The sequence below is a fragment of the Botrytis fragariae genome (assembly GCF_013461495.1).
Source record: "Botrytis fragariae strain BVB16 chromosome Unknown tig00000050, whole genome shotgun sequence".
NCBI lineage: Eukaryota > Fungi > Ascomycota > Leotiomycetes > Helotiales > Sclerotiniaceae > Botrytis > Botrytis fragariae.
This window is the reverse complement of record NW_023500992.1, coordinates 1,274,150-1,300,256: the sequence shown is the minus strand read 5'-3', so window position 1 is coordinate 1,300,256 and position 26,107 is coordinate 1,274,150. Positions and strand designations below refer to the sequence as shown.

The 26,107-nt window shown below is 42.6% G+C and overlaps 7 protein-coding genes across 7 annotated transcripts; 3 read left to right on the top strand and 4 right to left on the bottom strand.

Annotated features, from left to right (window-relative positions):
- Positions 1-218: 218 nt before the first annotated feature.
- Positions 219-1,376, bottom strand: Bfra_004399 (putative endo beta- protein; the record flags this gene model as incomplete). The annotated part of the gene is made up of 4 exons (XM_037334804.1): positions 219-389; positions 467-893; positions 954-1,198; positions 1,254-1,376. The coding sequence occupies 4 exons, from the start codon at positions 1,374-1,376 to the stop codon at positions 219-221; spliced, it is 966 nt and encodes a 321-aa protein (XP_037193338.1).
- A 2,915-nt stretch (positions 1,377-4,291) lies between these two features.
- On the bottom strand, positions 4,292-6,013 carry Bfra_004398 (putative quinate permease protein; the record flags this gene model as incomplete). The annotated part of the gene is made up of 2 exons (XM_037334803.1): positions 4,292-5,799; positions 5,938-6,013. The coding sequence occupies 2 exons, from the start codon at positions 6,011-6,013 to the stop codon at positions 4,292-4,294; spliced, it is 1,584 nt and encodes a 527-aa protein (XP_037193337.1).
- Positions 6,014-10,695: 4,682 nt separating this feature from the next.
- Positions 10,696-10,910, bottom strand: Bfra_004396 (uncharacterized protein; the record flags this gene model as incomplete). The annotated part of the gene is made up of 2 exons (XM_037334802.1): positions 10,696-10,868; positions 10,895-10,910. 2 exons carry the CDS (start codon positions 10,908-10,910, stop codon positions 10,696-10,698), a joined length of 189 nt encoding a protein of 62 aa, XP_037193336.1.
- A 5,513-nt stretch (positions 10,911-16,423) lies between these two features.
- On the top strand, positions 16,424-16,971 carry Bfra_004394 (uncharacterized protein; the record flags this gene model as incomplete). Its single annotated transcript, XM_037334801.1, has 2 exons — positions 16,424-16,844; positions 16,901-16,971. 2 exons carry the CDS (start codon positions 16,424-16,426, stop codon positions 16,969-16,971), a joined length of 492 nt encoding a protein of 163 aa, XP_037193335.1.
- A 1,026-nt stretch (positions 16,972-17,997) lies between these two features.
- Positions 17,998-20,182, top strand: Bfra_004393 (putative arginyl-trna synthetase protein; the record flags this gene model as incomplete). Its single annotated transcript, XM_037334800.1, has 3 exons — positions 17,998-18,426; positions 18,485-19,695; positions 19,762-20,182. 3 exons carry the CDS (start codon positions 17,998-18,000, stop codon positions 20,180-20,182), a joined length of 2,061 nt encoding a protein of 686 aa, XP_037193334.1.
- A 905-nt stretch (positions 20,183-21,087) lies between these two features.
- Bfra_004392 (putative nucleoside-diphosphate-sugar protein) lies at positions 21,088-21,924 on the top strand (the record flags this gene model as incomplete). The annotated part of the gene is made up of 1 exon (XM_037334799.1): positions 21,088-21,924. One exon carries the CDS (start codon positions 21,088-21,090, stop codon positions 21,922-21,924), a length of 837 nt encoding a protein of 278 aa, XP_037193333.1.
- Positions 21,925-23,446: 1,522 nt separating this feature from the next.
- Positions 23,447-25,626, bottom strand: Bfra_004391 (putative nadp-dependent malic enzyme protein; the record flags this gene model as incomplete). Its single annotated transcript, XM_037334798.1, has 4 exons — positions 23,447-24,335; positions 24,386-24,708; positions 24,795-25,225; positions 25,284-25,626. 4 exons carry the CDS (start codon positions 25,624-25,626, stop codon positions 23,447-23,449), a joined length of 1,986 nt encoding a protein of 661 aa, XP_037193332.1.
- Between the last annotated feature and the right edge of the window lie 481 nt (positions 25,627-26,107).

Sequence of the window (26,107 nt, the reverse complement as noted above, 5' to 3'; positions counted from 1 at the left end):
AATCACAGCTTTTGTTTGAATGAAAAGAAAATTCTCGACTCCCATCTTACTTTTATACATCTTAATGATTTTATCCTGTTTATACAAATCATACCCATAACCAATACCAGTATGCTAAAAATCCTAAAGTTGGAGGGTCGCGCGATGTATGGGACGAAGACGAAGATGAATGCAAGTAGACAAACAAAGAGGGAGAAGAGAAGAACGAATAGTCAAGTCTACTGGTAGATCTTGACAGAGTTGACAAGCCAATATGCGTCGTCGAAGGCGTGGGGAACCTTGGCGACGTATTCTTGACAGGTGGAGTAGCCGGTCTTAGCGGGGCAGTCAGACCAGTCGGACCAAGCTTGGCCACCGGCTCCGGCGCCGCAGAAAGTGGTGTCGAAGTACTAGGGTGGGAGTTAGTTTGATGGGAACAGAGATGAATGTGGGCAATGAAATGCAGAAATAAAAGAATAACACTTACGACTGTCTGAGCAGGGAAATTAGCATCGATATCACAACCACCATTCGCACTATCGAAGTTTGCGGTAGGGGTTCCCCACTTTGTTGGGTCTGGAGTACCAGCAGTGATATCGGCGGGGATCTTGCTGCGTGCGAAAAACCAGACTCGGATAAATGTAGAGGTCCATTGCATAGCATAGATACCACCTCCATTCTTGTTGAAAGGGGTACCGTAGGAGTTGGCGGTTGATTCAACAGAACATCCCGCGCCATTGGACAATTGACAGTCGGTGTTACCGTTGTTGACACTTCCAAGCTCGGCGGACTTGGGAGAATTGAAGGTGCAGGCGTTCTCGGTGTGGAGAGAAATGAAGGCTTGAGTGATATCGTTGGATCCTTCGAGGATATCGATTTCACCATAAGGACCGTCACCATTTCTGATTGTCCAGCTAGCGAAATTTTTAGCGGCTAATTCTCATTGGGGAAGTAGCAGACGAGTCAACACTTACAAACCAGGCCAGGTTCCACAATCACTACCGGGCATGTGTGCGAAGTCACCAATAAGGACACCATGAGTGAACTCATCAACAGATTCAACCCAAATGCTATTGCGCTTTCCATTGACTTTGTCAGAGAGAACAGTAGTATTGTCAACGCCCATGTAAACTTGATTACCGATGACCTTGGTCAAGCCAAGCTTCTGAGCATCAGCAAGAGAGACATAGTTGACGTTTCCATTGGTTGGGTCAGGGAGCTAGATGTGAGTTAGTTGCCATTCTTAGATCGAAGGTAGTCTTAGGAATACTCACATTCTCATAGACGAAGGAAGTGAACCAGTTGGTATGGTCGTAATTATGAACCAATTTGTAACCATTAGTCACTGATGCCAAACATGAAAAGGCGCAAAGGACCGAAACTGCAAGAGATTGCATGTTGAAAGATAGTAAAGCGCTGCTGTACTAAAGGAGTGTGTGTTTGTATGAAGGAAAGTGATGTACAAAAGGTACGAAGATAAACAGACACCGATCTAAGTCAAAGAGGAGGAGAGACACTTATCAAAAGGAATGTGCTTGAGGTTGTTGAAGGATAGAGGAAATCTTCAAGTCGAGGTTCGATCGAAGACTTAAATAAACAATAAAGATTGGCATTAGGCGTTTTTCTTACAGGCTCACTTCAAGTGAATGAGCCGCGATCTCTCCACGATGTGTCAGAATCGAGATGCTTCATGGCAGACAGGATGATGGATTCAACGACTTGTATGTGAATATGGGTATTGGTTCTCTACAAATTACTAAAGAGAATCCTCTGGACCAATTGCACAACGCGAATTACCCCAGAGAGAGCATTTCAGATCCGTTAATTTTAGCTCGGAGGGAACTCAAGGAAATTTGATATGGGTATCTCCGAGGTTGGCTTGGGTAAGTGCCGATGTCAAAGAGGGGGATGGAAGGTATGACAAATTTGCTCCTGATGTTGATTCGTTCATTCGCACTTCTCACCGAAGAATCTTCTATTGTGAATCTACAAAGTGGTAGTAGGATCATTTAGAGGTATATTATGATCTTGGCTCGATGGATGGCGTTTGCAAAGAGCCAGGATGCTTGGCTATATGTGAATTTTGGTCTGATAATTCAGTTATTCTACAGAGGATTTTCACTGGCATGTCCTCCACAGTTCATTGCTTAAATATGATTGAACCAATAACAACAACGGAACAATAATCACATCGCAATGCACACCCATAATATAACCCCCAAAGTGGGTCTTCGCTAATATCATGGGATTGTGAAAACACATGTTTGTCGGTGGATGTAACACAATTTCTCACTCATGTACCAGCATTTTTAGAATAAACAAATGTGATTTGTCCTTGTATAACATGAAACAAACTCCTCTCATCAATCGATGGCGCAGTGTTGGACATATAAGCTGACTCCACTGTTAAAAAATTATTGTACGTAGTACCAAGTGAGGTTAAAATCCTTCGAGGCAGAATACGAGAATTTTATTTGTTGGTATATTTCTAGATTTGGAAGAGCCCAAGGCGGTGAACATGTGAATCTTATAAATATGGAAGGTTTGTATATATATTGGTCTTATATGCATGCAAAGTGTCTATAGATGATCTATATATGACGATATTGTTCGTGCGTGAATAAAGGGGTTGAATACATGTCATTCTGTGCTGTCAACCACAAGCTTACATATGGAATTCCAAAAATGAGTGGGAATCAATGCTCGCTTCATTCATCACAATTATTATTGGATTATCAAAAGTAAATCATAATGAAGGAATGTTCATACCGCGATGTGGAAAATAAATGCTAATGGTGATACTCACTCAAAGCGAAGAGCAACTTCATGTTAGATTCCGCTTCCAAATTTAAACATGTCAGTATGACAATTGTTTTCGCACGATAATATCAAATATAGATAAGTTGACTCCCAGCCTTGTAGTGCGTATATTTTTCAGTTCTTTGTCATCGCTCTTGTGGTCAGTCTCTGAATACATATATCTATCTCATTTTGAAAGCAAAAGGAGTGGTAGAATACAAGTAACACAAAAATTGGAGATAGAAGGCTATGGTTGCGGTATTAGTGATTGGTAGTTTTGCAGCAAAACAGGGGCTATTCCATTGACCTAGTGGTTCTTCGAAAGCTAGACAAGACAGAATCTGGCAGCTCAATTTTGTGAAAAGATAACCGTGTGGAAATAATCCAAGTCTACAGAAATATCGACTGGGCTTGTAGAATGAACCAATATGTTACTTTGGACTGACTTCGCCAGGCAGGGTTAATTAGTACATCAAGATTCCACATAGAAGAAAGAGAAAGAGAAGATGATAAGTCCAAGAAACACAATTCGCAATTCTCAATGACACGTCTTTACATATTTACATATTTTACATATTCCTCTCCCATATGATAGAAATCACGACTGATACGCCTTCCTCAAAGTGTATCTTTTCCGTCTCGAATATCGAGGCCGATAAATAAACCAATTTGCATACACAGGTAGTTCAAATATGGGTTGATGGTAGAATGCCTGGAGTTGGCCACCAAAGCTCTCAGCTCCGAAAGGTTTGGCCTCACCTCTTGAAATTTGAGAGGGGGTGGGATTTTGACAATTTAGTGTATGGTGGAATTGTTTTATTCACTTAGATTCATTCTTCATGGACTCTCTTGAACCAATCCTTGACGATTGATGAACTCTGTCAAAATTTAGATAATGTGGATCAAAGCGAGTAGTGATGATGAATGATGATGACGGCTTCATGATTTTGAATACGTTCCAAGAGTGATGTTTGATATTTGTTTTCACACTTCCCACAAATCGTTCCTCCGGAATTCAATGAGGAAAGGAATGAAATTGAGTGTCGCTAGATATCACATGATACTGGCAAACTGAATATCTTCCAGTAGTATCTCTTCTCAACACTTGTCCATCACTAGGTTTCATGAAGATGGTGATTTTGATCGAATTGAATGTTTCGGAAGATTTCATCATCGAAAGTTTGAGGGAACCACGGGGAAGATTAAATCGACATCTATGAATATACTTCGGGGAGTAGCTCGGAGTAAAGTACTATATTTGAATATTTCAAATTTTCCTTCTTTGTGGTCTAGTTACGAACTTAAGGCAGACTCGATCCTAAGTCATTGCTCAAACACAACACAGAGATAAATTGCACTCAGTATTTCCAAAAGATATGTTTTATTATCATTAATCTGCCGTTCATTCATCTATCAAAGTCCCATCGACAGTACCGCGGCCAATTGTAAGGCAAGCAGAGGTCGGAGTCTATATATAACATATATCATAAATATAACCAAATCATTATCCCATCTAGGTAGTCTTCTCAGGAGTGTCCTCAACTCTAATAGTGCCAGCCTTGCTTCCTACTGACTCGTCACCCTCATGATGAACAATGTCCTTCTTTGAATGGAGCACTGCCTCTACGTCCTGAGCTCTTTGCTCGGCGTTGACAGCTCCGAAGAGAATATCTAACTCTTCCAATGTCTTGCCCTTCGTTTCCTTAATGATGAAGAATGACCATACACACATTCCAAAACAGAAGAATCCGAACATCAAAAATGTTCTCCATCCAATGTTTGAAACGGCAATTGGTGTAATCTCCGTAATGGAAAAGTTGCACAACCATTGGGTAGAAGCAGCGAGACCAACACCGTAAGAACGTAGACGAGTGGGGAAAATCTCAGATACGTAAACCCATGGAATAGGTCCCCATGATGCGGAATAACCGATGACGAAAAGGTAAATCATTACAACCATGGCGATTGATGCTGGGGCGACAGTAGTAGCGTTGGTGTCAGGTGGGTGGGTAACGAGGACGGCTGAGAGAATGAACATCATGGCCATCATCCATGCGGCACCGAAGATGAGAGACTTGCGACGACCCAAAGTATCAATACCAGTGAGTAAGAAGATACCAGTGGTGATGACCTTCACAGTACCATAGATACCGGTTGCGAACAAAGCGGTATTAGCAGCTGAGATACCAATGGTTTGGAAGATTTGCGGTGCGTAGTATCCAATAGAATTGGTTCCGGAGAATTGTTGCCAGAACATGAGGCAGAAAGCTGAAAAGAATCTGAATCTGTTGGCTGGTGCGATACACTCTTTCCAGGTGAGTCCTTCAGTTGCAGCCATTTCCTCCTCAATGGATGCACGAATCTCCGCGATTTCTTGCATGATTTCTTCATCTTCAGTTGAAGTGCATCTAGTCCAAGCCATGGAAGCAGTGGCTTCCTCATATCGACCTTGCTTAGCAAGCCATCTTGGAGATTCCTTCAAGAAAAATAGACCGATTAAGAGAAATCCACCCGGAATAAGTTGAATAGCGACTGGAATTCTCCATTGCTTAGTAGATTTAGGGATGTGTAATGCAACACCGTAATTCAACCAGTAAGCAAAGGTAGAACCAAGTACCAAGAACTCTTGGAACATTCCAGTGATTCGTCCTCTAATGGCGGGAGGAGCATTTTCTGCGACGAAAACAGGAGTAATGGAGGACATTCCACCAACTCCCAAACCAGCAATAACACGACCAGCATAGATTTGTCCAATACTATGGCTAGCGCTAGTTTGAACAGCGGCGCCAATGAGGAAAATAAAGCTAAATCCCATGAGAGAGTGTTTTCTTCCAAATCGATCATTGCAGAAAGCGGCAGCGATGGAACCGAAAAAACAACCAGCCGTAAGCAAAGAGACAACATTCGAAGAAACCTGTGCATTTTTGGATCCACCAAATCCCTTCGAATCAGGCGGTAATCCGAAATCTTCTCTGAAACTTGCGAGAGCCAATACCGATCCCATGACACCGGTATCGTAACCTGCATAAGCCATCATATGTCAGTCATGTTCAATCATCTTGATTGGTCTTGGCGTTATGGCACAAAAGTTTAAAATCATTGAGCCGACACGGAAAGGATTTATCAGGGGATATTATCCAGAAAGAAGGGATAACGTACCGAAAAGTAACGATCCCATGTAAGCCACGGCCGTCAGGAGATAGACGCGGTAATTTTTGAAGAAAGCGGACGGCATATTGGCGGTTTTGCTGTTCGCAGCAAATCTTGACAAAGTTGGTATTTTATTGTTCGACGAGAGGCCGATGAGGGAGAGAGAAGCAGACTCATTTGGGGAGAGGTATTGATGTATCTTATGTACTTGCCGAGTTGGCTAATGTGGAATCTATGAGCGGCAACATATTTTTGGTGGATGAGAACTGGATTCGCAGCTCATTCGTGCGAATATTTTGTTATCATTTTGACACTTGAACCAGGGAGAGTAATTCCACCATTTACAATGGAGAGAATGGGGAAAATGGAGAAGTAGATTTTAGACCAACTTTATTTGGAATAGTTGGGCGGTTCCCCATTGTTTAGTCTTGAGATTGTTGAGCAAGCTTTTAGATTTAGTTTTATTGTTGCCGATATTATTCAGGGGTCGTGATTAGTCGATGTGGATTTTAGTGTCAATAATCCCCGCGGGGTCGCATATACCAGGTACTTTTGCCCACGGGGTTAATGGTTTCACCGAAATCATACTTTTTCTTAGTACAAATCCGAAATTTCTGACAATTACTTGCTTGATCATATGTCATTTGGCTTCAATGCTGGATAAATTCTTCCTGATGCAACAGTAATTGTCAGATCAACTTAAGCTTGAATAGACTAAGCTTCCTTTCAGAAATTGATCATCACCCAGGAGTCTGGAATCTACCGGCATGGGGCAGCTAAGGCAAATCACATTTCAATCTGCAAACACGAAGCAACAAGGATGGTGATAGCTGTTGTGGAGAAAGGTGGTTGGTAAGATGGGGTTTACGCATGATTTTGCTCGGGGTCATCCGAGGTATCAATGTTTACGCGTTGGCAAATAAGAACAGCTCCGCTCGCTGGAGGCTGTAGACTGGAGTTCATTTCTTACTAACTTAGGAGAATCTGAGAACTCCGCAAAATTCAGTTTGTGGAGAGAGTATGGAGAAATTATCAATTCTGGTTGCTCTCGGATACCCCGGATGGGGTCGAAATTGCAAATTTCTCAATCAAAGCAAAACCAAGGCAAACGATCACTCAGCATAAGCTTCCTCAATGCGAACAGTGATCTTGGCTGTCCTCGAAAAAAGTATCGATACTCATGTGGGTATCGTGACCTTTGACGCCGTCGTGGGAACAATGCTACCTGCGGTAATCCGCAAATTCAGCGTCTGTTTTCTCTGTCGTCTAGCTTCGCCTGTTGGAAGATGTTAGAAATATTGGCGCCGTCCTTAACTCGCGAAAAAGCAGCCTTGCTGCGCCTAGAGGAATAAGAAATACTGACTATCGTCAACAATTGATATACGCCCAGGACAGCATGACGATATACAAACACAAAAATTCCTACGGAGAAATTCTGTCCAGCTCAGCTCAGTCAAACCCAAAAAATGGGTCGCTAGCCAACTAAGCAGAGCTAGTAAGGTAGAAAAACATCATAGCATCCACAAGCCATGATTTTATTATTCATCTATGCTTCCGGAATTATCTCTCGGTTGTGACACTATCATTTTCTTTCTCCGGAAAGGGGAACGATAGACAATCTTTCACAATGCTTACATTACGAAACTTATCTTGCAACTTTTGCATGATACTTCAATATGCTTCACTCACTTGACAGGATCAGAAGGGAGTTACAAAGCGGCTCCCTTCGTTTGGATGTCGCTATGTTTTGCCCTAGCGAAAAAGGAGGATAATGGATATGGTTGCTATATCGATTTGCTTGATCAACTGCCCCTTTAAAGCGGTGTACTGAATGAAGGAGGTCGGTTGCGATAGTTTTTTTTCGCAAAATACTCTTTCGCTACCGAGAACCACAAGTTCCTCCAGCAACAGTAGTTCTTTTTCGCAAACTCATCGGCTATGTGTACGAAAAAGGATAGTGTCAATATATTGTTCGTTCCCCCTTAATTGTTATCTGCATTACAACTGTCGAGAAGTCAGTCTGGTCAAGAGCACGGTTTTTGGACATGAACGGAATGAATATTTCCCTAGTCTCTGACAACCATCATACCGAGAAGAAAGAATACACGTACCGATATCGACACGGGGAACATCTACTTTCACACTCATTTCCACCTCAACACAACGAACTGTCTTCCCTTCAACCGATTGCGAATCTTCACCTCCATCATACTTCGAAACCTAAAGACGGATCAATCTTCGGGTAGGAATCAAGAGAAACAAATATCATACGACTTATCACATCCCATCTTAAACCTATATACGCTGTGCGACATGTCGACAAGCCGCTTGCGTCAAGACCTCATTTTGTGTTTTCGCTTTCCAAGTTTTCTTGCCACCTACCAAGTTATTTGTGATTTTGCAATGAAATGCGAAGCAAATTGCAACTACAAGATATTTGGATACTTGCTTATTTAAAAGGCAAATTAACCAAGTCTCGACTCTTTACTTTTTCAAAAACCTCTCATGGCTCTATATTTTGTCTCCGAAATACTGAGTCCGCTACAGTTTCACAAATCTAAGCCACATTCAACTCACGCTTCTTCCTTAATCAATCTACATCTCCATGTCCGTTCAAAATCACACGGTCTCATCTCATTTCATGATCTAAGTACATCCCATCTCGCACCGATTTCACCTGTCACCAATTCTCCACTCCGATCGGAAAAATCCCAAATAAGAGTAACCGAAATAAAAGCCCCTTTCCTCTCCGTCGAAGCTATACTGGCGAGTGTGCCTCGACCCAAAATCCCTAGTACAACTTCACAACACCATCTCGCTTCTTTCGTGTTACAACTCTTCATCTCCTAACACCCCCGAAGAAAAGCTTTGAGATGTGAAACGTCTCACCGTATAAAGCTCAAGTCTCTGCATCTGCCCCTCCACCATCTCGCATCTATCTCGCACGAAAAATAAAATGGCGTCCGATGCCAGATCTCGACCCGCCGTACCACGCGACTGTTCAGCCTTCCAATACATTGCGTCCAAGCCACCGATCTCATACTTTATACTTCTTCAGAGCATCGCATCCTTGACCGCCGTTTTCCCAAACTCGGAATTTTCTTGGAATCTGGGATTGTGGATCTATACAAATTGAATTAGATTAACGAAGTTGTATTTTCTCGGCCAAATCAGTACGACGTAGCACTTTTGCATATGCTGCGCTCTACTTCGATATGTTGCCCGTGCGGGTTAGATTGAGAGGGGATACAGATACAAATATACACCAATAAAACGTCGGAGAGAAAGTAAATACAACGAAAGGTCTTCTGGGAGTAACGGCGGGCGGTAGAAGCAAAGATAATATTCTTATTTTTGGGGTGTTTACTGATCATCTAGCTCACTCTATTCAGGGCAGAAAAAAAGGTAAACATGCGCACAAACACACAACTTACTCAGACATAATTTCTAGATGGACCCTTCGGCTGCCTCGTTCCTCGAAAAGCCTTCTTCCCGCTGGGCTCACGTCATACAGTGATTTAGCATCTAGCACAATCCTACCGCTCATTTAGTTCCTCCACAAAGGAACCTCATAGTTGGCAGACACGAAACTCCATGCATCAAAGCCAAGCTCTGTCATCCTGTCTCCTATCCGATCTCACCGGGGAAGAATCTCTTCTCTTCCTGCAGATTTTGTTTGCGGGATGTTCGACCTATGGAGAGACTTACTTACACTCCGGATGGTACCCTGGGTGTGTGTGAAACCTATCTATATAAAGGGCGTGAAAAACGTTATGACGTAGATGTGTACAACAGCATGCTGTTCCTTGAACAATATCAACCATGCATACATATATATGCTTCACGGTAATTCCCTTGACATCTTTCAGCGTAGGTAGGTGGGTATTATATCGGCACATTTCCTCACCAGCATGTCTATTTGTGCCACGGGAAATGAGAGGCTTGAATAAGGATTCCGGAAGGGTGGGATCTGTCTGCCTGAAGACATCGGGCTTTTCCCTTCCCTTGTCAAAAATAATATAATATCACAACTTGACTGCCCTTGCAACTATCCCAAAGAGGACTAGGACTCCCATCACATCTCATCTCAAAACAATCTAATCCATCAATCTCACACGCTCCAAAAATAACCCATTTCCATCCATCTCATCTCTTCTCATCTTAGGCATGCTCCCCCAATCCCAGCATTCTAGAACTGCAGATCCAGAACCATACCACCTACCCTCCATTTTTAAATTGACATCAGTCTATTCTTCGGAACTATCTTCCTGATCGTACCACACACAATTTTTGAGATTCCCATAACCATGGATCTGGATGTCGGGGTGGGATTCAAACTTTAACCAGAAAATCGGAATTGGTGTTCATGTCACGAGGAGTAACGATTTGGGGCTACGGTGTAAGGTTTTACGGGGCTGTTTTCGTGATATCGGGAGTGAGATAGCTATGAAGGAGGGAGACTAGACGGTTCATGCAGAGAGATATACTTGTTTGCGAGGCTTTTATTAGGTACTCGCTCATCTCATAGGTATATAAAGGTTACCCGGAATATATAGCCTGAATACCCACCCGATAGAATATAACACCCGATATCCCATCCGGTACTCGTGAAAACCAATATCGTATAATTAATTTCTTTTGTCTTTTCATACCCTTTCAATTTCCCTTCCTCACTCATATCATATCCTTCCTCGTCCTCTTTAATACCCCTCAGTTCACGTAAGACACACATACTTCATCCCGTCAAACAAGCTTTCTCACTCTCCATCAATAATCCGCCCACATGATACGGCGCTTCTTCAAAACGCCGGTGCGGCCCGTCGATTCGTCGGATAATCCCTTGCGGTACTTATACCCATCCCGTGTTATCTGATCGGGTCCCTTTTTCTTAGGTGGCTTTGTGTTACGGCTTTGCGGGGTGTTTTGCTTGGAGATGAGGACTTTTTGGTGTTGGTAGATAGATCACCTATGTCAAGTAACATCGTGAGGTTTTTGATTAAGAAATTCAAAACTTTTGATGGGGAGATTTGATGGGTTGTGTGGGTGTTGACGATACAGTCGTATGCTATAGAGATGAAAATATAAAGAGAAGAATATAAGGAAGAGATTATATGGGATGCATCGTCTGTATAGTGAGTATAGTCTGCAACATGATGGACTTACCATTTCCAAACCGCTGTATATCGACATAGAATCTTCATATTCTCATCCATGAATCTCTTGAGTTCAAATTGAAATCAATCAACTTGCCAATCGATAATTCTGACACTGCAGGATAATTGTCCTTTGTTAACGGATATGTCTTCCAAGCAAGACCCCTTTTCACTCCCAATCTAGAACATACCTGGAATCTGAATCACTAGTAGATTTAACTCTCTCGCCCTGAGCCAATCCACTTATAATGTTCCGATGAAGGCTGTCAAATCACAGCCCATATAAGGAAATTCCATGGAATACCCGCCATTCAATACCATCGCTAGGCAAGCCAGTCTAAGTTATCTATCTGTTCGACTGTAGAATAAGACATTGCTCGAAATGTATTGATCGACCTTACTGACAATTATCGACTTAGCCCTGGAAACATCTGTGTATCTGCGGATAATTTGTTGTTTTCTCTTTCGTATCTGTCTGTCTGTCTGTTGCGATGTGATGTATAAGTCAGGTCTTTTCAACAGCAACTCTTCCCTAACTGTTCATTCAGTCGTCTAGTTAATTGAAAATGCCCCTCGTTGTTGGCAGAAATAACTATGAGCATTGGACGGGAATATTGGACAGAGAGGTATGTATACCAAGAACGCTTCGAATTGAAGCCTAATGAGAAGATTTTTGACATAGCCACTTTGGTAGTCTGAAGTACATAATGCGAGATGCACGTACTAGGGAGAGAGGGAGAAAAAAAGAAGGGGGGCCCCGAAATAATTTTTAATGGGAAGTTGAAGTTCATGATGATCAAAGGTTGATTTGCAGCGCACGGCAAGCAAAAGCTACTTTGAGAACGGACTATTCCTTCCTGTATCTAACTTCGAAAAAGAAAAGCAGAAACAAACCCCTTCAATTCAAAAAACTTCAACATCGACTGAAGGGTAGAAGATAGAGCCTCTTACATCAACAATCAGGGGTATGACCTCAACCACCAAGACATATTACATCCGGCCAATCTCAACATCCCAATATCTCACCAACGTATGGCAGTCAAACAAAAGAAAGAACAATACCCCTAATCGCCTTGTGTCAAGATGATCATCTTGTCAAAAAAATGACGTATATAATTACCTACCTCATCAACACCATTCCAGCGACAAGCCAAATGCCGTGGGGCAAGATACTCGGGAGTCTGTTCGCCGGGGAAAAGTGGCCCGGACCCAGAACCTCGGAGGGGTCTGCTGATCCACCAGTCTAGATTTTGTTGTCCGATGTTTTTCGTAGCACCTTACTACCGGGCCAAAAAAATAAAATTTAACCTTAATACTTTATCGAGCTGTCGAAACTGTTCAGGGGTTCGCCTTGTTTTATTAAAAGGCACTAGGAAAATATGTGCAAGAAGTAATCATATGAACATGACGATTGTCTGCAGCTTTGACCGTTCTGTGGAATTCTTTCTGCATTGTGAAGATATTTGTATGCAACGTTGATCTGAAGAAAATTGAGACTTGTCTCACGATAGCGCATCCCGTCACTCTAAATGGAGAGATCTCTGGGGGTTGAAAAAGACAAGATGAGATGTGTACTTCACACGGCTTGAGATTCGGAGATCTAAATCTAGATTGGGTGTCAGGAGGATCGCGATATTTGAGAGAATGAGGTTGTGGACCATATAACGGCCTTCCTAAATTGCCGATCTTGTCAGTATGCATGGAATTGAGTGGAATCAGGCATCGGGTAGCGGTCAAGAATCACCACAAGAAAGGTGATAACCCTTGAATGAAGATTTTTTCGGGTTATTTCGCAGAAAAGCTTTCGTATTCTATGCAGTGAGCTATCTAAGGATCGATCGCAATCTCAATAAACCGCGCAATAACAAAGGATTCTTGGTATCACCCCTCAGTAGAACACTCCAGTCTAACATGACAGGAGCGTTCCGCTCCTGTCAATTTGATTGATTACTGAACAGTCCCAATATGATGCTCATCCAGAATATGGGTGCTGATTGATGAGCGTCCGATCATTCGGCGTATTGACTCTGAGAGATCGAGCTTGTGATTCCAAAGATCTGAAAAGATCTGCCACCAGATCGAAGAAGCCACGCTATTCTTCAGCCAATTGCACTGGCTAACATGAGGAATATCGTTTGCCATCCAGAAAAGGACCGTGAAAGAAAGTTGTCGGCAAAAATCGGTAAGGTATTTCTCAATAGCTCCTCCGAATGTGTTCAAAACGGGAACACATGGAGGCGAGCACTCTTACACCTTGGTACGCCATGCCATACTATTCTCAGGGATAACGCCCGCGATCGATATCCGACGCCTGTATATTTTCATGAAGCTCATGTAGAAAACAATTGCGAGGAGACAAAGACCGGTGGCCCCAAGCATAATGATTAGAACCGTGAACCCTTTCACTGTCGCCTTCATAAGGTATGTGGTGATGAATCGCGACGTTGGCTTCCAAATTGATGTTTGTAGAAAAGGTTCAAAGCCGAATACGCCAAAATTATTGCTACACACGCGATAATAGATGGAAGAATGATTCGGAGTATGGTATCCTCTCCCACGGTATACATGAATCGAGGCTTGAACTATGCTTGAGTCTCGAAAATGCTATGGAGAAGGATATCAGACGATGTCTGTGATACAACGGCATGACTGCAAGGCCTCGCAGCTGCAGGAAGGATATATGATGATGCAAATGTGATAAATACCTTGCTATGTGTTTGTCTTGTCGGTCCGTGAACTTTCTGAAGATTGAGAATGACTCGTTTGTATTGTTCAAAGTCTTACGATCTGAACGCGGAAGAGAAGTCAAACTGTCTTTGAGGTAAGGTTCGTAATACGTAGTATATGGCTGTCTAGGGGTGCCATAGACAACGAGGGAAATAAATGATTTAATGGAAATAGAAAATAAGAAATAATAAGTAAGTGGACTTAAAAAACGACATCAGTCGGAAATTTGATGATCATGGTTATTCCATCGAGGAAAGAACTCATGATGGGGTTGAAAAGGTAATCACGACCTGCGACTGCGCCGACTGTTACCCCTCTAAGCATTTTAACCCCCAAACCCGTAACTGTACTTATCCCACTCATTCCGTGTCAAGGGCATTCATTGAAATAGAATGTGAAGAATAAACGCATGAATCATATCAATCAATTGACGCTCCATTGAGTGAGCAATGTAAAGTTCAGTCATTATGTTTGAAACTATTACATACCGATTTTTCATACCATGATTCCTGTTGTCCATGTCAATGGTGGGTAGTGCGGGGTTCAATCCCAGCGAGTGGTTCAGCTATCGACAATAATTTGAGGGGCTCCAAAACTCTAGTTCAGCGGCAATATGTCGTGATACCCAGATCTCAAACCAGATCTATGCAGGTGAGAAAAAAAATGTTTCTACCATGCGAGATATCCTAGCGGTTTCTGCATTAAAGTGGAAGAATCCTCATTGAATCCTTGTTCCAAATCAGCAAGCGCCTAGATGGGTCCAGAAATCGGGTGAATCCCTTTTCACTTCATTCCCCGAAGTAGATATGATCTCAACACATTTTGTCCACGCATTTCCACCCTTGCTGCTAATTCTCTCCAATATTGTTGTGTGACGTAGGATATTTGGTGAGTACGAATTATGAAGGTTCTGATACCCTTTGGCCCCCAATTCCCACCTAACAACGAGTAGGTCACGAAACAGAAAGATTGTGAATGTCGATGAATAACTATACATGCTTCGAAAGCTTCAAGAAAATTCTCGAAGTATTAGTTTTCCTAGTATCCTCAATCTGCTCACTAAAGTTCATTTGACACTGGAACAAATTGGTCACTTTTAATTGAGATGATGTTGTGATAGCCCTTGCTAGCCCTTGCTAGCCCTTGATAGCTGAGATTCCCACGAGACCTATAACAGGGTATCGAGATCGATCGTATACCCTTGAAACAAAAGCTTTGGAGGGGCGCCACTGACACGCCATACTGAAAATGGCAATGGGGTTGATAGAGGAGCTGACACTGCCTGACAGGAAGATTGTTGGGATGATGGAAAATAACACTTTTCCCGTGTGTCATTAAAGGTTTCACTAAAAGAGAGTTTCCATTTTATTCAATTGATTATCCTGAAATCAGATTGTATGAAGTGTACCGTAGCCCAATTGAACCTAAATTTTGGGAAAGTTGGTCAGGTGTATAATAAGGTAATACATTGATACTAAAAACAGATTGAGAGAGTTAATTTGTTCAGTCAGGCACAAAGCAAATAGAATGGGTGTGATATAGATGCTTCATTGACTTCAAAGGAAAGTGCTTACAAGGTAGATAGGTACTTTCAAGGGTTTAGACGGAAGAAATGTCTAAAAGAGAAGAAAGCACCCTCTGATGTAACATTCAATCTAAAATTCGATCGAGTTCTCATATCTCTTTATTGACTCCAGGTACATGGTTTTTTAGGGTGGTATTTTGCATCTTGTATTTCATTGCCATAAAATGCTCAATTGTTACTAACACGAGCCGAATGTGACAGTGGTGACGACTTGCCGGGTCCCGATGGCCCTGTAGTTTTCTCTTAGCGTGGCCGAGTGGATCTTACCGAGATAAGCATGGCTTGCGACTTACCACCGTGGGTCCTGGACCATCCCCTTGGGAATACCGCATAAAACCAAATCTTGCATTTCGTTGCATGAGATCTATACAACGTTCAAATCTTGGGTAGATCTAAGACGCCCACAATAATGTGTGTATCAGTGGAACCGGTTTCCCTTGCTTGGAATTCCCCGAGTAATAGTCTGAAGGGAAAAGAAGTAAAGTAAAAAAGGCCACACAGAGGAATTACCCGCAGAAAATCAAGTAATATTTCTCTCATCGATGCTGTCAGAGCTGATATTATCGAAAAAAAATAGATTGGCTCTGACTGGTCAAAGGGCACAAGCGAATAGTTCTCTATTCGATTGAGGCGGCATGAACTCTTCTTGAGATACCTATCGGGATGGAAGATTCCCTCCCATCCATGATATGTTCAAGAAGTATCTCAGCCTCCTATATTTTCTTCTCCGAGTGTGAGCAATGGAGAAAGATAAAAGGAGTCCTTTCGTCCATGTTTTTGAAGTATTCCTCATCCTCATCTCAATCAATCTTCTCTTCACATCGTCTTCGTTTCGAAGTTCACAACGAACTTCCAATTATCATCCAGTCAAACACCCGCCCGTCACCAGTCCTTCGATAAGTCGTCGACAAGAAGTCGCATTTGATCATCCACAACTCTTTGTCTTTTTATTTTTCAGTTCCTGGTATCTGGAAATCTGTTAAATTGGCACTCATACCCAATAACTACCGATACCCACCTTACCTTCAACATGTTGTCTATTGCAGTCCAACCTCCCGCGAGAGTTCGCCCAGGATCAATCTTGTACCCTCCTCTAATTGTTCAACTCAGCAGTGAGCACGATCTTTATGAACATCTTGCTGGTTATTGGACTTGTGTTTCACTCGTCCATTACGCCACTGGTCAAGTCATATATGAACAAATGGATGGGAAAGCCGCAGACTCTGCACATCCCATCGCTCAAACTAGATCTAGAGGTGTGCGCGATCAAGCGTACTTCTTCTTCCCAGATCTTGCAATTCACGCCCCTGGTCGTTATCGCCTCAGAATCAGTTTAATGAGAATGGATTATTCTCCCGAGTCGGGCCCAGATGGTGCAGTCGTTTGCGATGAACAAGTCGATACACGCTCAGTTACTGTGGAAGAGTCCGGTCCAAACTATTCTCGACCGAGTAAGGATTCCTCTGTCACTTTTTAGAGGACAAAATTGACTAACAGATGTGTTTAGATTCTCAAGAACGTGCATTCATTCGAATGCTACGAGATGACGGTCAAGACGTTCCGACTCCAGCTCATTGAACGAGGTCGGCAAAGACGAAAATGCTGGAGAGTCTCACAACATGAGGTGGTATAGAAGTGCGGGGTAATGGCGGGATTTTTAATATTCATAATTGATGGGTTTGGAATTTGGGGGTTTGGAACTTGGGTTCTGGTTCTGATTGTTATAAATTTTGGATTTCCTACTTGGTGTTATTATATTCCATCCTTTTCAGAGTATATACCATACTTATCTCTTGGTCGTTTGTTTGGGAATGGACAAGATTCGGCATGGTGTATTGAGAAAGGGAAGGTTGTTTGCCTTTTGGATCAGATATGATTAACTGCTCGAATATGGATGGCGTTGAAAATGGAACGGTTTATCGTTATCATCATGACTTCATCAATTGTTCTTAGAAAATAATAGGAATGAACTATCATCCCTTTGAAATAAATCCGTGATTTGAATGACTATATTTGATCTTTTGAAATGGTACATTCTTCGCTGGAGAAGTAGCAAAAGCGAAACAGTTGAAAGTGTATGAATTGGGACAGAGGGCCCTTCAGTACTTGTATACAACGCTCGAAAAAGTGTGTGGGGAGAGAAGAGTGAAGATGGTGATAGCCAAGCCTTCTTAAGGCGAGCTGAGACGAAAGCGGAAGGATGTTAATCAAATCTTGACCATTTTCCCTATCCAAACTGGAATCTCAAGGAAAATCTGGTGTGACCGTTACCATTACAGTCGAAGTGGCTTGAGAGACAAGAGTGGTGATTTTATGGCTTGAAATATCTTCCAGAATGAATTTAGAACATTATGTGGATGGATATCTTGCCTTGATTTCCAGGCATCAATAAAGGCGGTCAATCAACCAAGCCCAAAAAATCAAGCAACCCTGTTTGAAGCAGCAGAAAAATCCTTTGAGGCGTGGGTTGGTCAGTTAACCAGTAACTTTTTGAGTCACCAACGAGAATCGAGAGTCATAAATATAACTTAATCCTCTCTTCGTCGTCGCACTGCACCATAATCTCAAAGAGGAGAAGGTATTTTTGATACTGTCTCTAACCATATGAGCTTCACCTTTTCTATCCTTCGCAAGAATTCACACCATTGTCTGAAATTGATCTCCACTTCAGTCCAAAATACCCCTCGATTTAAACCCCACAACTTCAATTCTTTTCGCACATTTTCAACCACAATTTACAAGATGGCGACGACAACTTCATCCTCAGACTTCATTTCGGAGAAACTTAAGTCTTTGAGTGTTTCGGATTTACCCAAATTCCCTAATTGTCACCCTGATGTCAACATCAACGATATCTACAGAGCTCACATTACTTCTCACTTAGCTGAGATAACGGGTGTAGATTCCGCCATTATTTACCCTGCGTTGGCATGGACAAATACTTTGGACAAAGGTGACTTGGTGTTGCCTGTGCCAGCTTTGCGAGTCAAGGGCAAAAAGCCCAACGAGCTCGCAGAAGAATGGGCGGCAAAGGTATACTCGTCGCAATCAAATCATATCATGAGAATGACTAACAAACTGAGTTGAATAGTTTCCTGAATCACCTCTCGTTCACAAGCCTACCACCAATGGTGTCTATCTCCAATTCTTCTTCAAAGCCGACAGACTTAACGAACTTCTTATTCCTACCATCATTCAGCAAAAGACAAACTTTGGTCAAAACAAATATCTCGGTCTCGTCGATCCTGAAGATCCATCGAAAGGACAAAAGAAAATAGTTATTGAATTCTCATCCCCAAATATCGCAAAACCTTTCCATGCTGGTCATCTTCGAAGTACGATTATTGGAGGTTTCTTGTCGAATCTTTACGCAGCGGTTGGATGGGATGTGACTCGCGTCAACTATCTTGGAGATTGGGGCAAACAATATGGATTATTAGCTTTAGGATTTGACAGATACGGAGATGAAGAAGCTTTAAAAGCAGATCCTATCAACCATCTCTTCCAAATCTACGTCAAAATCAATACAGATGTGAAGGCTGAAGCTGATAAGATGGCAGCATTAGAGGCAGAAGGAAAGACAGATGAAGCATTGCATATCAAGAATGAAGGTCTGGACGAACAAGCTCGTCGATACTTTAAAGCAATGACGGAGAACGATGAAAAAGCAATTGCGCAATGGGCTAGATTCCGTGAGCTCAGTATCAAGAGATACAGGGAGACTTATGCACGATTGAATATTCATTTTGATGACTATTCTGGGGAATCTCAAGTAAAGGCAGAAGTAATGGAGGAGACTGGAAAGAAAATGGAGGAATTGAAAATTGCCGAAGAGTCGCAAGGTGCTATGATTGTTGATTTCACCAAGCACGTGGCCGGAAAGGTTGGCAAAGGTCTCGGAAAAGCAATCGTTAAGAGAAGGGATGGCACAGCACTTTATCTTACTAGAGATATCAGTGAATTGTTACAACGAAAAGAAAAGTATGACTTTGATCAAATGATCTACGTTGTCGCAACTGATCAAGAGTTACATTTACAACAGTTGTTCAAGATTATTGAACTTTTGGGCTACAAGGAACTCCGAGATAAGTGTCAACACATCAACTTTGGATTGGTTCATGGCATGAGTACTCGTCGTGGTACTGTCAAATTCTTGGATGATATCTTGAGAGATGTTGCCGAAAAGATGCATGAGGTTATGCAGAAGAACGAGGCCAAATATGAGCAGATTGCCGATCCAGTAGCTACATCTGATATCCTTGGTATCAGCTCTGTCATGGTACAGGACATGAGTGGTAAACGGTAAGTGAATCGATCATTTTTTACTTCTATTTTTATAATCTGGAATTCCAAACTAATTCTTCCTAGTGTCAACGGATACACTTTCAACATGGACACTATGACATCTTTCGAAGGAGACACAGGTCCATACCTTCAATATGCCCATGCTCGTCTTTGTTCTATCACCCGTAAAGCAGCTCTTACACCCGAAGAAATCGCCTCCGCAGACCTTTCACTCCTTACTGAAGTCCACGCCCAAAACCTCATCAGAACACTCTCCCAATACCCAGATGTTGTTCAGAACACTGTCAAGACTCTAGAACCAACAACCATTCTTACATATCTCTTCAAGATGACTCACGTTCTTAGTAGTAGTTATGACCATCTTAGAATTATGGGTAGCGAAAGAGAAGTCATGAAGGCCAGAATGGCTCTTTATGATGCGGCTAGAGTGGTACTTTATAATGGTATGCGCATTTTGGGATTGAGTCCTGTGGAAAGAATGTAGGTGGTGGTTGAAGCATTTGTGAAGAAGTTTGACGGAAAAAAGAAGCATCAAGGAGCCACGAGCTTGGATGAGTGTTTCATAAGTTGAAAGGGGAAATTTTTAAGAAGAGAGATGAATGATGATTTTAAGACCAAGTTCTGTTGAACCAGTAAGAATATTGCGTGGTTAAAATTTGAGGAAGCAAAAACCGGACATTTTCATTGTCCAATGTAGTGACGACTGAAAGGCTAGATAAATCAATATCATGGTATAAGCAAGTTTAAACGGTCCAATTGTAAATCGTCTCTTCCGATACGAAATGCAATATGATTGATATACATCCGCAAGAACTCGAATGGTGATCAAGCCCAGCCTAGCCTAACCCAATTATCATTTTCCTCTCTCCCCTCCATGACAATGTATTTCCATTTGCTCGCTACTTGATAAAGGATATACGAACACACATCATTGTCGGCTATACCCCTTAGAAGTTTCAGGGAAACTATAACCCCCACCATTTCGGCCCCCACGGCGTGGGGTGGAGGCGGGGTTAAAACCTCTGACTTGGAGATGATCTTACTTCCATCGCAACACCTTGCGTCTGGGAACATACTACATATATGTGCCGTACTTACCGACCTCTAGAGCTCAACCACAAAGTTGTACAAGTTGCGTGGATTTGCAGCCGGCATATGTACAGAATCAATCATATCAAGAGCGATTATTGACCCCCATTTTTATTTCGGCTTCGGGGTCAATTCTTCCATCTATCAGAGTCTTGGTTTGCAATTGGCGACTTGTTTGATTCTTGATGCTAATAAGGGGCTCCTACTTATAAGTTATAGATCTGTGGATTCTTTGTACGGAAAGAATTCAAATTCTTGTTTTTTGGAATTAGTTTCAACAGAGTAAACATCATCTACACCATGCCTACAATCCTCATAACCGGCGCCTCAGGCTTCATCGGACAACTCCTCGCCACCCACCTCCTCACCAGCCATCCCACGGCCTCAGAAAACAAACTCATCCTCACCGATATCATCACGCCCTCTGCACCCTCCTCCCCCCATCCCCAAAACACACAATGCATCCAAGCCGATCTCTGCAACGCCGACTCTCTCTCTTCCCTCCTTTCCTCGACCGGAACAATCGACACCATATTCATCTTCCACGGCATCATGTCATCTGGCTCGGAGCAAAATTTCGAGCTCGGCATGAAAGTAAATCTGCACTCTACACTTTCCCTTCTTGAAGGAATAAGAAATACTCCATCTTTAAAACCAGAGGGTAAATTAGTCCGAGTCATCTACGCCTCTTCGCTCGCAGTATATGGGAGACCACTTCCGGAAATAATAACAGAGGATACGCATCCCACGCCTGAGGGCTCATACGGATGTCAAAAATTAGCATGTGAGACTCTCCTGCAGGATTATATCCGCAGAGGATTTATCGATGGTTTAGCATTGCGCTTTCCGACGATTAGTATCAGGCCGGGAAAACCGACGCAGGCGGCGAGTTCGTTTTTGAGCGGGATGATTAGAGAACCGATGGCGGGGAAGGAATGCGTGGTGCCGATTAAGGATCGTGGGTTTGTGAGCTGGATGTGTAGTCCGAGGACGTTGACGGAGAATTTGATTCATGCGATGGAGATGGATTTGCAGGGGGTGGATGGACATCGTCGGGCGGTTAATTTACCCGGGAAAGGAGCGAGTGTGCAGGAGATGTTGGATGCGTTAGTGAAGGTCGGGGGGAGGAGAAGCTAGGGTTGATTAGGGAGGAGGAGGAGGAGGCGACGGTGAGGATTTTGAGGAGTTGGGGGGTGAGGTATGATAATACGTTTGCGTTTGCGTTGGGGTTTAGGGAGGATAGAGGGTTTGAGCAGGCGGTTAGGGATTATGTGGAGGGGCTGAAGGGGTGATGGATGAGGGGAGAGAAGGAGAGAAATATCCTTCATTGGCTTTTTGGAAATAATTGAAATCACACCAAGTTCCATTGATAGCAGTTTACACTTAAACCAATACTAACACAACAGCAGAGGATGCTCCCTCTTCCTTCCCTACTCCGCCCCAAAGATTGCGTTACATATGATGGGATTGACTATGTAAACATAAAGTCTGAATTCTGACGACTCGATTTAGGATACTAACAAGTGAATCATAGAAACCTCAAAATCTCAAAATACAATAAACGGGTTTAAGCATCACAACTTCTGTTAGTTATATAGCGCATTTCACTCATCTCCTTCTCCATATTACATTCCACCAAGCAATCTTCCAAAATCACCACTCATTACTTATTCAGAATTATATAGGGACTATAGCAGATAATTGATAATACAAGATATCTTTTTATAGTAGTATTATCATTCATTCCTTTATTCTATGATCCAATATCCTTATTACATATTAAACTATTCGTACTGAATTCCAGAATCTATAGAACTATACTACACATTTCATATCCATCAAAGATTCCATATTCGAAGATCTCTTTTTATAGATTGAAGAAAAGTAGATGAAGTCCCTCTGTGAACAGTCTTGCGATTTGAGATTTGCGATTTAAACGTAAAAGTAGAGAAAATTCTTTCTCAAAAGAAAGAACATATTTATTCCAAATTATACTCTGATGTAGTAAGAAAGATCCTGTAATATAATATAATCTTATGCATCAGAATCTGAAGATATATTAAGTATTCATCAATTATTATAAATTATAATCTCATTTCTCATTTTGTTCATTTAGTATTCATCACTCTCTTAAATATACCTACTATAAGTATTGAAAAGCGTATAAAAATACTATTCTCGGGGGGGAATCTGCCGGGTCATGACATCTTATAGGGGAGGATTCAAAGTTAAATTGAAAATTTAGCTTTGTATTTCTCTTATATTATCTCTCTATTATTATGATTTTGCGATATGAATAGAGGAAATTCCTTCTCTAAGTGAGTGGGAGAGGGGGTGGAATACTCTTAGTGTTTGTATCGTAGTATTGTTGATGGAGATTTAGTTATAAAGACCAAAAATTCAAAAGGTGTAAATTAGTCAAGAATCAGTTCTTGTGATATTATTTCTTATTTGGTCCATTCTGATATCTACCAATAACTTGTACTTTTAAAGTCGTGGTATGTAATTACCAGTCGTATAATCCATATACCTTACTACGAAAAGAAGCAAACTCGCATTAAAAAGTCATGGTATCTTGCCCTAGCATGCCAGCCTTCGAAAGCCCAACAGAAACGAAAAAAATCATCTTCTCCCATCCGATTTCCCTTCTTTACCCACTCTACCACCTGGGATCATAAACCTGTTTCCTAATCCAGTTCTCCAACGCCACATCTCCCCACTCCTCCCACACAGCCCAACACTCCTCACTCAACCCACTGACCCCCTCTCTCCTCGCTGCCTTCATCACCTCCCTCGCAACCACCACACTCGCATCGCGCACCCTCTCAATCTTCGGATAAATAAGCCCCATCATCAATTCCTCCCGATTCAAACATCCCGACAACGCTTCCGCACTCTGATACACCATTGCATCTGTGACTCTCGAGGCTTTTGCCAAGATCGCTCCGAGTCCCAATCCCGGGAAGACATAGACATTGTTTCCTTGATTGGGGTAGTATGTTGTTGAGTTTTCCGACGGGGAATCAGAATGTTTGATCGTCACTGGCGAGAAAGGGGATCCGGAGGCGAAAATCACGGTTCCCTCTGTCCAGGTAATAGCTTGTTCGAAGGTACATTCTGCTTTCGTGAGGGGATTACTGAGCGGGAAGAGAATAGGTCTTCGTCCCAAACCGCCTGCATCCACACTCACCTTCAAAGCCCTCACAACCGATTCTGTAAAAACGCCAAAAGTAGCCGTTAATCCGATCAACGCGGTCGGTTTCACATACTCGATGACTTCTTCCAACGTTTGGAATTGATGACCATTATTATCATCTCTCGCGAATATTTTCTTATGCGCAGCTAATTTGTCGCCGCGATCGGTGGTGACGAGGCCTTTGGTATCGACGAGCCAGAATTTGTCACGGGCTTCTTTTTCAGAGAGCCCGCGACGGGTATAGTATTCCATGACTTGTTTTGCAACTCCGACGCCGGCGGAGCCCGCGCCCATGAATACTAATCTCTGGTCTTCGATGGGGACACCGGAGAGATTGACTGCGCCAATATATCTATGTCAAATTAACACATGAGGGAATACGAGGAAAGGGGAAATAAATACCCAGCTAATACCACCGCGCCTGTACCTTGAATATCATCGTTGAACATCTTTTCGCCCTTGTATCGATCGAGATACTTGAATGCTTTTTCTGATTCGAAATCTTCGAATTGTACGAGCATCTGGGGGTAGACTTCTTTAACGGCAGCCATGAATTCATCCATGAATTGCTGTTCGATCTCGGGGCCGGGACGCTTCATGCGGAGACCGAGGTAGAGGGGGTCGCGGAGATTTTCTTCATTGGCGGTGCCGCAGTCGAGGACGATGGGGAGGGTTTTTTCGGGATGGATACCGGCTGCTCCGGTGTAGAGGGCTAGTTTACCGATCTGGAAGGGAGGGTTGGTTAGGTTTTGAGAGGGAAAGAGAGGGAAGGAGGGTATATTTTGTTCAAAAAGGGGTGAGGGGTACGAACCGAGATTCCAACACCGTTAACACCGAGATCGCCAAGACCGAGAATGCGTGATCCATCTGTCACGACACAAATCGAAGGATCGGGATATGGCCAATTCCTCAGAATGGTGGTCATGGATTTGCGTTGCTTGATGGAAATATATAATGCTTCTGGGCGGGTGTATAATGTGGAATATTGGAGACAGACATCACCGATTGTGGGGGTGTAGACGAGGGGCATGAGAGTAGCGATATTATCGATTAGGAGACGGTAGAAGAGATCTGTATTTTGGGCTTTGATGTTGGAGAGGTAGAGATATTTGTCGATGGGGGTTGCTCGACTGTTGATCATTCGCATGGCTCGGATACATTGTGTTTCGAGGCTCTCTAGGACGTGAGGGATGAGACCAGTAAGGTTTTTGTTGACTCTGTCTTCGGGAGTAAAGGAGGTACCTTTTGGAGAGTTAGAAAGCTAGCTTCGAGATCCTAGGGGAAGAAGATGAAACTATACCTTTATTCCATGCAGGCTCACGAAGAACCTGATATCCTTTGGCGGAATCTTGGGAGATATATTCGGTATCATTGAATTGAGTAACCGTTGGATAATTCGCCTGACTATAACCTTTCAAATGGTCAAGAGAAGATTGCTTCATGGCCGCTTCAATGGCAGCAATATCAATGCCACCTATAGGATTCATAGCTGTATTTCTTCGACTTGTAGAAATAGAGATGCGTTTACTGATGGTGGTAGAAGAAGAACGACTTGCGACTGAATAAGTAGGAGAAGAAGATCTAGGAGTATATGGAGTTCCGACTTCAGAACTGGATGTGCTGTAATTATAAGAAGAAGCCATTTGAATATAAAGTTTTTTTTGACTTTATGGTAGTGCGACGGATTCAGAAGAAAAAAAAACTCATGGGAGAATATTCATCATTGATATATTTGATGGGACGATACGGTCGTTCGCAATACTTTTAAGTGGATACCTTGACTTTAGACACGGAGGTTATTCCATGATGAAGAACCAGGATGTAGTCACGACCAGCGCGTGAGCTTTGAGAAGAAGAAAATTTGTAACAGCATGCTGGTAGTTTCGTTGGGGTTTCATTGATCGTCCGAAGAATATCGGACGGGATCGCAGGGTCACACATGGTAAGTGTTGAGATGAAGATGAGGATTTGGGTAGGAAATCAAGCTAGTGTGTTGATGTTTATTCAATACGACCCGCTAAATGGGGAACGGGTTGTGGATATCTTTTCCCGTATGGACCTTCCCGGGTGATATTTAGTCGGATGTTAATGGCGAATGAGGATTATCGTATTAGGTATGTGGTT